At 39.2% G+C, this 15,931-nt stretch overlaps 1 protein-coding gene across 3 annotated transcripts in view; it reads right to left on the minus strand.

Annotated features, from left to right (window-relative positions):
- Positions 1–15,931, minus strand: part of AR (androgen receptor) — a 327,784-nt gene that overhangs the window by 63,660 nt on the left and 248,193 nt on the right. For all 3 annotated transcript variants that reach the window (XM_075184540.1, XM_075184541.1, XM_075184539.1), the window contains one exon: positions 10,535–10,651. In XM_075184540.1, coding sequence (XP_075040641.1) covers positions 10,535–10,651 — 117 coding nt within the window. The remainder of the gene's footprint in view (positions 1–10,534; positions 10,652–15,931) is intronic.

The raw sequence follows: 15,931 nt of genomic DNA on the forward strand, positions 1-15,931 counted from the left end.
ACCTGAATGAAGAAGGTGGCACCTGGTGTGAAAACGCCACGGCAGAAGAAGGCTATGAGAGGCAAGTCAGCAAAATGGCCTGATTTAGAGAGAGAATTGAAGATATGGATTGAAGAGCAAAGGGCAATTGGAATTCCTGTGTCCACAAAGATGGTTCAGCATGAGGCAAGAAGAATTGCTGATACAAATGAAGTTACTGACTTCAAAGGAGGACACAATTGGTGCTTCAGGTTCATGAAACGGAATAGACTAAGCATGCGTGCATGCACCAAAGTTGCCCAAAAGATGCCTGAAAGCTATGAGCAGATGATCCTTGAATTTCATCGTTTTGTCACTCAATGTCGGAAGACACATCAGTTTGAGTTGGGACAGATTGCAAATATGGATGAAGCCCCCCTTCAATTTGATGTTCCAAGTAACAGAACTGTTGATAAGAAGGGGGTGAAAACTATAATTGTGAAGACAAGTGGACATGAAAAGAGCCATTATACAGTTGTTCTAGCTTGCTGTGCCAATGGAACCAAGCTGCCTCCTATTCAGATTTTCAAACGCAAAACAATGCCAAAAGAAGTCATTCCTCGAGGAGTGATTGTCCATGTTCATGACAAGGGTTGAATGGATCAGGATGGGATGAAGATCTGGTTTGAGAAAGTTTGGAGCAGGAGACCAGGTGCGCTCTTGCGCAAACCTGCCCTATTGGTGCTTGATCAGATCAGGGCACACATAACACCAAACACAAAGACGATTGCTGCAGAGCAAAAAACAAAACTTGCCGTCATACCTGGAGGCTTGACATCCCAGCTCCAACCACTTGATGTCAGCATTAACAAACCTTTCAAAGCTACCATGAGGGAGGAATGGAACCAATGGATGAAGTCTTCTGGGGACAATTTAACACCAACAGGAAGAGTGAAAAAGCCAACTATAGGAGAAGTTTGTACCTGGGTGAAAAGATCCTTAGTTAATATCAATATTGATATCATTGTCATGTCATTTAAGAAGTGTGGCATTTTAAATGCCTTAGATGGAACTGAGGACGAGGCAATATATGAAGACAGTGATTCATCATCAAACACAGATGAGGACAAGATAATGTATGAGCGTTCTGACAGTGATGATGAGTAGTTTTATGATAAATAAAACTTGAGTTCAATAACTTTATGTATTACATCTTTTTTGGTGTTGAAAATATTATATACCAGCACTATATATTTTGAATTTGCACTACAAGTGTTTGGGGTGTCAGATATTCCCCTCTTTGAAAAAAAGCTATTTTCTGGTGTTGAAAATATTATATACCAGCACTATATATTTCTGAATTTGCACTACAATTGTTTGTGGTGTCAGATATTCCCCTCTTTGAACAAAGCTATTTTCTGGTGTTGAAATTATTATATACCAGCAGTATATTTTTCTGAATTTGCACTACAAGTACATGGGGTGTGACATATTCCCCTGTTCCAAAAAAATCTATTTTCTGGTGTTGAAATTATTATATACCAGCACTATATATTTCTGAATTTGCACTACAAGTGTTTTGGGTTTCATTAAAATTGATTCACAGCAGTCCACATATGAGCAGGATCAGCAAGCAGCTGCTGGCACCAGTCCTGATGGTAGTCTTCCCTGTATGTCATCTGGTAAAGCCTATGTAAAAGTACATAGTCTTTTTAAGTCAGGGAGAAAAACATACAAAAAAAAACCTTTTACCGTGTTGAAGATAAAAAGAGGTGTAACTGATGAAAAGTTAACTGCCGAGACAAAAAAACTGCCAACATGCCAATCTACACACGCAGTGGCAAAGAAAGAATGAGGCCTTCGCCTTTCTCTATTAGTGCGATATCTGAAAATGTTACAGAGCCTTCTTCCCTTAAGGTCACTCATGACCAAGCAAGACCAAGTAATTCGGAGTCCAAAAGTGGTGCACAACTACTGTTACGTGTGAAAGACGAGCTGCAAGAAAACAGTAAGGCATTAGAGGAAAATGTATGCTCAGAATCAGAAATGACACCAATCCCTGAGGAGAATCCATCCAGAGTGGTATGTGTAATCGTGCCCATTCTGTTAGCGTACCCATAAAGAAGGGCTCTTTCGGCACTTCTTCTGATGTGTGCCTGAACAGCCCGAGTGTAGCTGGTGATACACCAATTGAGGATGTCACTTTGGAATTAGAAGAGAATGAGGTGCAAATTTGTGTAGGCAACGAGGGCGCTAATGAGGATCTTGATGAGGATGAGGTTGTTTGTGTAAGTGCTGCACCAGTGGCAGCAGTTCTGGTACGTGACAAGAAGAAGCCCATTGTCATGCCTGGGCATAAAACCAAAAAAGCCACTTCTTATGTGTGGAATTATTTCTACCCAAATCCTGACAACAGTTGTATAGCCATTTGTAGTGTATGTCAAGCCACAGTCAGTCGAGGGAGGGAGCTTAACCATATTGGAACCTCATCCATGTTACGCCATTTGACGAGAGTTCATGGCAAGGTGTTGGGAAAAGCTGAAAGTTATGGTAAAAAAATAACAAGTACTCCCTCATCAGCTAGGACCCTTCTCTCACCTACATCCTGACGGCTGCAATCTACACCCACAACACCATCCTCATCAATATCTTCAGTAGCGATCGGAACTAGCCCTGCATCCCATTTGGTAAGGCTCAATGACTCCTGCACTATAATTGATTCCTCTGAAGAATGTTTGAGCGTTAGTCCCACTGCTGCTGCTATTGCTGCTGCTGGGGATGAATCTTCCTCCCATAAGAAGCCCAAGAAGAAGAGCAATACTACTTTACAACAATTAACGGTGAAACAATCTTTTGCTAGAGGAAGCAAATATGACAGCAGTCACCCAGTCGCCAAGCGGATCACAGACGCCATGGCTACTATGCTAGTGTTAGATCTGCGTCCAATATCCACAATAAATGCAGCTGGTTTTTCACAGTTAATTGATGTTTTGTGTCCTCGTTACAAAATTCCAGTGCGACACCATTTTTCCCATAAAGCTATTCCGCAACTATACCAAAACGTTCATAAAAATGTAGTAATTGGGCTCAAAAATGCCATTCTACCCACTGTACACTTAACCACAGATATGTGGACAAGTGGAAGTGGACAAACCAAAGACTATATGACTGTGACAGCCCACTGGGTTGGTCATTCGCCTTCACAAGCAGAAACAGCAGCAGCATGTACACCACTACATAACATTTGTCACAGGCAGGCTACTCTTTGTATCACCGACTTCACTAACAGGCATACAGCTGATAATTTGTTACGAAAACTAAGGGATGTCATTGATACATGGCTTATACTACTTGGACTCTCCCCAGGATATGTTACTTCTGATAATGCCAACAATATTGTGCGAGCATTACAGCTGGGTGAATTCCATCACATTCCCTGTTTTGCTCACACAATAAACTTGGTGGTGCAGAGCTTCTTAAGAAATAACCGTGAGGTGCAGGAGATGCTTTCGGTGCCCCTTAAAATTTCAGGACATTTCCGGCATTCTGCCACAGCATATAGGAGATTGCAGCAGCTCCAAGAACAATTTAACTTGCCCTGCCACCAACCTAAGCAAGAGGTGTTAACAAGGTGAAATTCCACCCGGTACATGCTTCAGAGGATGGAGGAACAGCGCAAATCGTATTGCACAAGCCATGACATTGGGAAAGGAGGGGGAATGTATTTCACTCTTGCACAGTGGGGAATCCTTTCAGTGCTGTGCAAGGTGCTGAAACCATTTGAAGTTGTGACGTGTGAAGTGAGTTCAGACTCTGCTAGCTTGAGCCAAGTCATTCCCTTAATTCGACTATTAGAAAAGCAGCTTGACAAACTGAAGGAGGAGATGAAATAAAGCAATTCCGCAAAGTATGTTGGCCTTGTAGATCAAGTACTTAATTCGCTTTGCAATGATTCAAGAGTTATTAAAATCTTGAACTCGGATCACTATGTTTTGGCGACTGTGCTTGATCCTAGGTTTAAGACCTACATTGATTCTTTGCTTCAAAATGACCGAGATGTGAACATTTGCTAGGAGCTATTGGTCAGCAAGTTGTCTGCTGAAGTGGGCCTTGGCTTGATGATGTCTCCTTCTTCAGTTTCTCAGGCAGCTGCTGCTCGGAAAAAAATTGCGCTTTCCAAAGAGAAGCAGGGATGATGCCGATGACAGACCACAACAGTTTGACATCTGGGCTGGTTTGAAAGATGTTACCAAAAAATGTGTGACCTTGCCCATAACTCCATCCAATCCTACTATTAACATGCAAAGGATGGTGGAGGATTATTTTTGAGTTAATTGATATGGAAATGTCAGACAGTCCCTTTCCATACTAGGAAGAAAAAAAAAACATTTTGAAACCCATGTACAAACTTGTTTTGCAATACCTAAGCTGCCCACCCTCCAGTGTGTACTCAGAAAGAGTATTCAGCACAGCCGGGAACCTTGTCAGTGATCGACGTAGGAGGTTACTTCCGAAAAATGTGGAAAAGATGATGTTCATCAAAATGAACTACATCTTCCACGAGGAAGGCCTTTACCAGAAAATACATCCAAGTACTGACACTTCTCTAATGGTGGATTCCAGCCGAGATGAATTAATAGTCTGTGATGATGATGTACACACTGATGAGGGTGAGGATGATGATGAAGATGATGACAACAACATCTTTTTTTAAAACTTTCACTATAAGTGTAGGGTGTAATCTACCCCCAAAGAGAAAAGGGACTTGGGGCATTTCTATTTAACATACAGTCTTTGCAGGCTGCTGTTTTGTCAATTTCACTATAAGTGTAGGGTGTAATCTAGACCCAAACAGAAAAGCTGCTTTGGGCATTTCAATTTATGTCACAGTCATCGCAGGCTGCTTCTTTCTCTATTTAACTATAAATGTAGGGTGTAAAATACAGACAGACACCCAACTGCTTTTTTTGCTATGAATTTCAATAGCTCTTTTTAGACCGTTGACTGCCACCCTGGATTGGTGTGTGTAGCTGTAGAATTAAGGAGGGCCTAGCAGGGATTAAACTGTATTTTTCCTAATTTGCACTAATAAGGTTTGGGTGTAATATACACCCAAACACAAAAGCTGCTTTGGGCATTTCGATTTATCGTACAGTCTATGCAGGGTGTTTTTTTTTCTATTTAACTATAAGTGTAGGGTGTAATATACAGATAGACACCCAAGTGCCTTTTTTGCTATGAATTTAGATCGCTCGTTTTAGTGCTTTGTCTGGCACCCTGGATTGATGTGTGTCTGATAAAAGCACACATCCCGGGGGGGGGGCAAGCTCGTTGACATTTATTAGCTGTAGAATTACCTCACTTATTCAAGAAACAGGTGGTTCGGTGGTAATAAATGTTTCCGAGATGTGGTAGGAACTGTCGTGTGTTTGAGTCATTGCTCTGTCGCTTACCATCCAGCCAGATCGCTGCAGTATTTGGCTGAAAGTGTATGAAAAGCATATTGTGACATGTGAGATGGTTAAAATTGAATGGAAATGACTGCAAATTAGTGTTAGCGTGGTTAATAATAATGTAGGTACAAAATAATACCTAAATTATGTTATTTTAGCCCTCAAAAATTGAATTTTTTAACAAATTGCAAAACATAACCAAACAAAACGAAAACACGCAAGGGCGGTTTTGCCAAAACCAAAACCAAAACACGGGGGTAAGTGAGCATCTCTAGTCATAATGTAAATGAGACAACAAATTATAGTAAGAAAAAGTAAAATGTGGGCAAACGAACTGTGGAGTTGTGGCTCAAGTTCAGTAAAAATTCTGCAAGAATATAAATATGTGTGCATGCCTAGATACATTGTTAACTTTTACTGTTTTCGGAGTCCCTTTCCGATGAGTGTTTGCACTTAAGTGATTTGTTACATTCGGCTATCAAATACTTACATTTGATCTTTTATCAGGTAAGTTATATCCTCTTTTCTTTCCCAGTAAATCATTTCCAAAGAAAATGCTCCACTGACTTTCTCCTATAACTGGTTAACTTCAAACAAACATTGCTCTGCTAGAAAATTAAAGTGGAGAATACTGGCCAAGTGAAAGAGGTTAGACTGACCCCAGAAACAGTGCTGTCAGGGCAATGAAATGTAGCCTGTTTGTTACTCAAGCTGTAGCTATAGAATGGGTGAGATAAAGAACAAATTAACCCTGTATGTGTTTTTCCCAGGAGTGAGTATGGTTTTCTGTGCTTTATATAGATAAAAACATGGTGAAAACAAATAATTTTGTGACTAGTGGAATATCTATTCTCTAAATAAGCTTGTTTTAATGATTCATTTTATGTTCATTTTATCATCTGGTAGATTTATAATCAGTCTGTAGTTTTAATGTTTTCAATATACTGTATTTTGCATACTTTAGTACCCCACATAAAAAAAGAGAGTCTGTGAGAGAGACAGTCATATAGGTGTAAATAGAGTCTAGAAACTATGATCTTCAGTACAAGAGAGATATATACAGTTTGCAGGATTAATATGAACAGTTACTTGCTAGCATTAAAAATCATGCTTTTATTAAGTTGTTTTTTTTTAACAAAATCTGGCTTAACATGGTATGTTACTGCTGTGTTCAAACTGCCAGTGAATAATCACCATTAATGTTAGACCTATAGAACACATATAGTATACAACATAATACCATTTCCTTAAAATATATAAACACTAACAAACCACCATTTTTTTTGAACCCAGCAGACCAGAGCTCAAACAAATTTCATAAAATGGTAAAAATATACATAATTTGCACAGAAACGTATTGCCCTCATAGATGTACCCATAAAGGTCATGATCTTTTTTTATCTTTTGTCAACTGTAATAATTAAATCTATTCACAAGTAAAAGTATATTTGTGTCTCTCATCTGCTCCATATTATACTGTGCAGACTCTCCTAGAGCTATATCAGTCTGGGACTTATTTATGGAGCCCTAAACCATGCAGAAACTGCTTTATTGCATGGTTTAGGGCTCCATAAATAGTAAAATATTAATTTACTAAAAGTCTAGGCAAATTACCGCATTAACCACAGTCCCCATAATAGTCAATGGCGACTGTAGATTGGGCAATTTTATCAAGTTCCATAAAGCTTAGCTTTTCACAACTTCTCCTGCATGGCTAACGCCATATGAAAATGGTGTTACTGATTAAATACTATGGGAAGAATATTGCGGTAGATAACTCTTCCGATCCTTCACCGCAGCTTACCTGCTCTCCCCTCCGGTCACAATCACAATGTGGCTTTGCACATGACATTAGAACCTAGACAAACCATGCTACAATGCAAGGAGAGAAAATTAATATATTTTTTTGCACGCCAGGAAAATACTGTCTTATTCATGTAGCACACAAATACTTGATAGCTTTATATTTACACTGAAATTAAATAATGATCTAGGACACGTCCTATCCTAACTATACATCTGCCTATCATTTTAAATTTACCTTCAATGCGACATGGTTTTGCCAAGATGCAAATTTGCTCTTTGTTTTCCTCTGCTCCTAACTCAGCATCAAGCCCACAGAGAGCTTACAAAGCCTCACTGGTTGCAGAATCTGCCCATAGAAAAACAGAATCTGGAATAGAACAGTTATGAGATGGTGTCACGAACATGCTCCCAGCTTTCGTGACTTTGGGGTGTTTACTGTATGAGGTCACACACGATTCCAGTCCGCAGTTTCTATCTACCTATCACACAGGTTATAGACCTACTGAATCGCCCCCCCACACAGCGCTCTCACACCCCCTCACACTTCAGGTTTGCCACCACCTACTGAATACGGGCAATAGTACCCCAATATACTGTCCCACACTGGCACACAAGGCTTCTGGCTACCCACAGGTTAGCAAAGCCCGCACCAGCAAACAAAGGGTTAACTCTTCACACCTCCAGACTGTTACACAAATATAAATGCAAGCACCCACTAGGCTTGTTAGTCAAATGTATCAGCAAATCACACACTGGTATTCAAAGGGTTAACTTGGTCGAGCTACTCTTCTTAACAGGCTAATGGATTTGTTAGAGTATCAAACATAGAATCATAGGGGGGTATTCAATTGTTCCTCCGGGCGCCGCCGGAACGAGCGCATTAAAACTATTACCGTGTTTACGGTAATTACTCGCCGAATTTGGGAGCTGCGAGATGAAATTCAGCGAGTAAACTACCGTATTAACGTTTTTTACGCGCAAGTTTACCGTATAAACGGTAATAGTTTTAACGCGCTCGTTCCGGCGGCGCCCGGAGGAACAATTGAATACCCCCCATAGAATATGACGGCAGATAAGAACCGCTTGACCCATCTAGTCTGCCCATTGTTTTATTAACTTATGGTAACCTTAAACCTTATTTGATCCTTTATTCTTTATAAGGATATTCTTATGTATATCCCAAGCATGTTTAAACTGCTCTACTGTATTAGCCTCAAAGACGCCACTTACTAAATTTATAGATTTAATATACAAATGTACATGGCGTTCAAATATAACAAAAAAACAATTAATAAAAAACTGACATAACATACACAAGCAAAAACAGTTTAAAATACAAAGGGTTACAACGTACATGAGTTGTATAATCTGTGCCATGAGTAATTGGCTAGGAAGATGGACAGCTTATCAATGCGGATTGATTTTCCCAAATGGCTGACAATTTGCCCCTTCCCAACATAGGTTTTCTAAAAACAAAATGAAATGGGACGGTCTTCACAGGGGCAGTGTTAATGCTAATAGGAGAGCAGGCATGTTCCCTGGGTGTCACTTTAGTTTGCTCACAAATATTCCCAAAGTGTTGACCTTTGGGTAATTCTTCACAGATATATCCCAGAGACATAACTCCCCCTTTAATAAACCGGTCATAATCTCCCGCACATTTAAATACCAAACATGACGGAATGGTGACATACCTTTCCCAAAGATATGTGATTATAGCTGCTCCCAATTCCGCCACTACCTGTCATTCACAAACAGGAGAGCACTGGCAGACTTTAGCCCGGGGGTCAAGCACACAGCACTGGCCCATAAGTAGCAGCCCATCCTTAAAGGGTGGTTTTTGGTACAATATATATTTATCTATATAAATAGAGGCTATATTAGTGTTGCTTAATCCATATATATATATATATATATTTTTATGCCCAGGCCCAGAGCTGGATTAAGGCTCTGGTGGGTCTGGGCACTTTAGACAGGGTAACCCTGTAATGTAGCATGGTTATCATTTTAGACAAATACACAGGCAATACAGTGTACACTACTGTTAGGTGCACACAGTTCTGCCTTCACGAGCAGTACACGGTGAAGCAGGACATACCTCCCAACTGTCCTAAGTGAAACAGTCGCCCAAATTCGGGACTGTCCCACCTGATTCAGACTGGTGGTAGTCAACATATCGATGCTGACTACCCTGACACTACTTACTCCGACGTGGAGAGACAGAAGGGCTTCTTCTCCGACCAGCGTGCAGGAAGACTTCTGTGTAAACCGACTGTAAGTCATGGTGATCCCTGAAGAAGCCGGCGCCAGCTGATGACGTCATGACTGCTGTGAAGGAGGTAAGAGTTACATTACCCCCTTCACAGCACCGATGACTGCGTCACGGTTATCGGTGACGTCATCAGCTGGCCAATAGGTGAAGATGGGTGGTCCCGGAGAAGGGGCCAGCCACCAAGTAATAAACACTAAGGTCCGGCCCAAAATATATTTTTTTGGTCCGGCCCGGGGGGGCATGTGCCACCCATCCCAGCCCGCCCCGTTCACAAGCCTGGTGTGATATCTGCTCTTCAGTATGAAGTGGCACCCAGATTTCCAAAAATATGAACTATGAAGACATTTTCTTTTTAAGCTCATATTTCTATATACCTGTATAGGCCTTCAAATGCTGTCTTTGGCTGCAAGGATGTCAAGCTGTGACCGATTCACAAAGTCTATTCAGGTGTCCAAAAACTAACTTGTATCAGAATATAGCTCCCAGCAAGGGCCATTTAAAGCTGCTACAGGTGACACTGCTATCTTCTAGTACTGGGATGTGTAGAGCCACCGAATACACAGCCACACAAACTCTCTGGCTTCACGTTTTACACTTTAGTAGCTCAACTTATCAATGGATTCATTTGATATACCATATTTACACTGCAGTTGTGATTTAGGCCTTATTCCCCACAATTATGTGATGGATTAACCCTTATAAATAACTGTAAGTTCTCTGTTCACGACAGATGGTTTGGATTTCATTGGAATGCATGAATGAAATTGATTCGGGTAAGTTCTCCAGTTGTGCTGTTGGCGATATAAGTGTTTATTGACATTTGCTGTGTTAATGATAGTAGTGTCACAGAAAAACAGAAAACACTAGTCTTCATTTGAGATGATAGGTATATCAAATGTCATTAACACTTAAAAAATAGAGTGCCAAAGGGTGTTCATTACTGCATTACAGAACACATGTAACAGACATTTAAAAAATGTGCAAATGCTACAGCAGGGCTGCATATTTGATATCAGGGGCGCCTAATGTGTCATAGCAAACTTACCACCTAATGTCATGCCAGCCTCATAACATTTCCGCAAGCGACATGATGGACAGTTTTTCCTCCGGAATTTGTCAATTGTGCAGTCATTCCTGCTAGCACAAAGATATTTCTGCTTTCCTAAATAAGGATGAGAAGAAAAGATGATGGTGAGAAAGAAGTTTCCATGTTCTACAATAGTCCTAAGTCAAAATATGCACATTGTATTACATAAAGTTTATAAACTATTGTATAAAAAAACCTTACTGCTTTTTGAATAACAGTTTAATATTTTTATTTCCTAATGCAAAAACATGCAAAGAAGACAAATAATGATATATGCAGATACTGGATATGATGTAAATAACAAGTAAAAGCATGTAGAAAATTATTTTGCCTATGTATGCAGCATATGCCATAAAATGTCAGATCAGGAATAAGGGAAAATTTAGTATGTATAGGTGAAATTAATTTACTGCATCTTTAATATAAGCAGTGATATCTAGGCACAGAGGAGCACATGCCTAGAATGGAAGCCAATAGTTAGCGGCACTTACTGTGTTTTTAGATTGTTTTAAATAGGAGGAAGGGTTGTGGGTGCTTGTCAGGAATGTCCTGTGTCTTTTCTGGCAACAGTTCCTTTTATTCACAGATCTGATTCTCATACCTCCCAACAGTTGGGTAGTCGGCCTCAGGACAGTGGGCATGGTTACGGCATGATGGAGCGTGACCACACACCAGGGGCTTGTCCAGCACTTTTGAAGAGTTAGGCTACCCTGTTCTTACCTCTCCTACCCACTAAACACCTACATTGCTATGTGCACTGACCCAGTCACTGCTCTGCCATGCAGAGCAGCAGTGAACAGGAGATGCTTCCCAACTTTCCCAACCAAGAGACAAATCTGTCCCAATCGGGATGGTGGGACAAAGCCCTCAAATCGGGACTGCCCTCGCCTAAATTGGTTGGAAGGTATGGGTTCTATTATTGATAGAGTTACTGCACTTAGAGTCTAGCTTTGTACACTAGCCAAAAGAATTGTGAGTCTTCTTTTTACCCTAGTCACCAAGAATGGGAATCGTCTTTCTACAATAAAAGTCAGGAGATGGAGTCTGCTTTTTACAATAGCAGCTAGAATTGGGGGCCTCTTTTCTACACAGGCCATCTTATTAAAATAGGGTTGGGCAAATACTGGTCACTGTTTCAATTAATAAAATATGTGTTGCTGAACAATGAACTAGTTAGCAATGATTAGTTACATGAAGGAGAAGTATGTCTTCGCACATCAGCCCCTCCTATCTTTTATGTAACCGGCAGCTGCTCATAATCTCTGTGGGCACTTAATAAAAACTAGTCAGTTGGATTGACATGCATGGAAAACCTCATCACATTGTTTGTCACTATTTAACTTGTTGGTGCCGACTAGTTTTTCTTAAATTCCATCTGCAGGCTACATGATTACATTACAGTCTGATCTAGATAGTAATCCTGTCCAGTCAGTTTGCAATATGTGTCATAGTCTACACAGTGTAATTTCTCCTGGCTCCGTGATGCACTTATGTAGAGCGTTTACCTAAGGTCTTTGGACATAATAAAGGTGCCAAAAAGGGATAATACGTAACAGAAATTACAAACCTTGTTTTGTTTTAGAGTCCATTGAAACAAAGTAGCGTAACAAGAATAGCTTAACTGTATCATAATGTCAATTCTAATAACGTGAAACTACACTTCAACAATCAGCATAGAAAAAAGATTCCTTGAATTAGAAATTGCCACCAAAAACGGTCAGCGAACAAATAAAACGTTCACCAAAAAGGTTGACAGAAATAGCTTCATTTCTGCATCAAGCAGTATTTTTTATCTATAAAAATAATTAAAGCTTTATATATATAACCATCTCTTCTTTTTTTTTTTTTTTTTAGCTATTTTTGCTTTAGTTTATTTGTGATATCTATTTTAGTACCTTGATGAATATAGATGGTTTTTAGCATTTTGAGGCACATTTTTAGTATTGCATAATGGAACACATGTTTTATTGTAAGTTCAATATAAAATAAAAATGGTAGATTCATAAGTTAGCTCTGAGTGAGCTTCATCATACACGCATGGACCCAGGGCATCACAAACTCTAAACACATACTGCACATGAATGTAAATGTATTTTTCACAAAGCTGCCACAAAAGACAAAACAAAGCTGCCTACACAAAACAACAATGATCAGGAAACACTACAATGCAAATTTACAGTGAGAACATAATTGTATTGAATGTATGTAATACATATATATAATGTTCGGGGTGGGATGGTATATATATAAATAGTGCTTTTTTTTGTCATAGAACTGGCACTGGTTTCGGCACCTTTTATTGATGGATTTTACAAGTTTTAAAAGTAACTTTTGAACATCTGATGTTTGGTCCACGTGGACGTAAATCGCCCTGTTGAGCGCAGCAGGTCGGCGGCAAAATCATTAAACCGGTGCATGCGGGCTGCTTGTGTGTCAAGTCCGATGCATGCGTACATCGTCCGCACTGGTTGTGATGGCACTGCTTGGCTGCGGGCGGCGACCATTATGTGTCGTTACAAAACTGACGTGTGTGGTTGTCTGTACAGTGATTGAAAACGTGATGTGAGTTCCACCACCTTTTTTCTTACAAAAAAAGCACTGTATATATATATAAATATATATATTAATTAAAGAGAGTGGCTTTCCCTTCAAAAGAGCCAATGCTAGTAGCACTTTACAATTGGGAACATACAGTAATAAAAAGAGGCTGGGTATTACCAATAGACAGAGAGGAAATATGGAATAAGCTTACAATCTATAGGATAGGGCCATCTCATTTCTCAATGTGCTGATTAGAGGTGACTGAAGTTGTAAAATTTTCTGTCGAAAAAGACATTTTGCAGAGAAGCAAAGCTTTAGTGATACAAACTTCAGAATGTGCTTTGTAATTACCCAGAACTGCATTTTGCACTGTGTTTGGAAATCCATTTTTTTGCTATATTTATAGTCTGTGAATAAAGCTAGGATAATGACAATTCATTCTGCTGTCTGATGTGGTTGTAATTGGACTGGGAACACTAAAGGATAAATTCCATGTGGTGAAAATAGCAAAATTTTGCATACAAATAAAGCCGGCAAATATTCTGCAGAACAGTTTTGAAAATTTTGGTCAGTGCTTATGTATATATTGTTGCTGATAAGCAGGGACCTCTCTACCCTCTGTCTCACGCCTGTACCTCCTTTGTCAACCTCATATGTATTAGTTCTGGCTTTAAGTGTGATTTGTATTGTATAGTATTTGTAATTTTGTCCGACTCTGTAGTCTTTTATGGCGCATTACAAATAATGATGATGATAATGTCACTGATCCTTATACTGCTATACCAATACTATGCCCAAGAGAGTGACAAGTATTTTTACTTCGGAAATCGAGAAGCAGTACCTCTGGTAAATTTTCAAGGGTTTTATGGTGTTCCTGATGAATCAAAAAAATATCAATGTTCATAGAAAAGACAGAACTGAATACAACTTGAATCCTGAAGACCAACATTTTCTATGAAGCCATAATGTTCTATCTGAACCTGTGCTAGTTATAAAAAAGATTTATTGAAAGGTGTTAATTTTCAAGTGCCAATTATGGTAGTATTGGGAACTGAGGTTTTTTTTTTGGTTACTTACAAGATCTGTGGTTCCAAGCCAATAAAGTACTTGGCTGAAATTTTAACAGGTGATTACCCTGATTAGGAGTCATAGACAGCTCACTTTTCATACAAAATAAGGCATCATTACACACAAATAAACTAGCTAGAGAAGCATGTGATTTCTGCCAAAGCCTAAACCTTGCGATCTAGTTTCAATCAGGTTGCCAACTGTGAGATCTAGCTGCTCCAGCGCTTGGCCCAATATTCAAAGTTGTATTAATGCTGGTCGGGTCAATATTTGTAAAGTGCAAAATCATCAAGATCGTCATTTACAATCTAGCCTAGGATTAGTGCATTGGGCAACCTGAATCTATTTCCGCAAAAAATTATGACTTTTTAAGTTATTCGTATATATGACTAGCTACAGTAGATGTGTGAACTTTTAACAAACACCAATAATATCCTGACTGATTTCTATTGTAGTTGTCATGGTAACTACCTGAGAATTTTGTCATGTTAAAGTGGACTTGTCAAGTCTCTGTTTTAACTAAAAAGCACATCCAGCTAAGTATCTGAAATAAACCTCTACAGCTATGCACTTTCTACCTACAGTACGTATCTGTCATTTTCTAAAGACCCTGGTGGTCTGAACTACATGAATGACAAAAGTTGTAGGCATCTGAATATTCATTAAGTGTCAGGCCCTCCTGTAATCAAACACTCAAATAGTTTTCTATTATTAAAAGTGATCAGCAGAAGTTCCAATCTGCTTTGATATTGTGTAATCTTGGAACAGAATTAGAATAATGGATTAAGCTATTAGCATATAGGCTGGAAACTTTTAATATAATTACATTTGTATCTTATTATATATATATATATATATTATTGTAGGCAAAGAGTCAGGATACAAAAAATATATCAGTCACTTGTGGTAGCTAGGTAAAGTCCACACTTAGAATAGATATAAAGGGCCTGATGAAGAATTGAGCGTTTGCATGTTTGCGTAGTATAAATTCACTCGAGCCCACACCCCTTCCTCCCAATTACCTATGACTATTCAGAGTCACATGCATCCACACTTGTGTCTAATGGGGAAGGGAAGTAGGCTGAATACAGTAGGATTGCGTTCATGGAATTGTGAAGATAGACACCTGAAAACAGATACGTCTTTTACAGCTGTATTATTTGCACCAGCCAACATACACTAGCTAACTGCTTCTGATTGGCTTATTGAAAATCCACCTCTGAAGGTGCTGGGTGCTTTCTTCATTGATCATGCATATAGGGTTTTGTGTGCATATTTTAAAAAATGTTTTTGCTATTTTCATGCGTACGGAGAAGGAAGGTTACATCTACTGTATTATGTGAAGCTTAACCGCAAATATGTTTTTTCCTATAAAAACAAAAGTTTACAAAATTTTATTGCGCTTACGACCTGGTTCTGTGCGTATGTGGGTATAAGTATGACTGCCAGTTGCTGCATATGCATCTTTAGATGCATATGGGCTGAAATATGCTATATTTGCATGCAAATATTTGGGTTGAAAATTATGTGTGTGTGTAACTGATATGAATGATTAAATATTCTCTGTAAAGTGATAAGTACTATGTCGGCAAAAAATAAATAACAGTTAATAATAAAAAGCAATGCACACAGGCACAGTGATTTTATTTCTTACAACAATTATATGGGGCTAATGCAGAGTGGGACATACCCCAGTTTGCATAATGTATCTTGTGTGAAATTGCTCTGTGCATGCCAAGAAAGAGA

The sequence above is a fragment of the Mixophyes fleayi genome, chromosome 9 (assembly GCF_038048845.1).
Source record: "Mixophyes fleayi isolate aMixFle1 chromosome 9, aMixFle1.hap1, whole genome shotgun sequence".
NCBI classification, from domain to species: Eukaryota; Metazoa; Chordata; class Amphibia; order Anura; family Limnodynastidae; genus Mixophyes; species Mixophyes fleayi.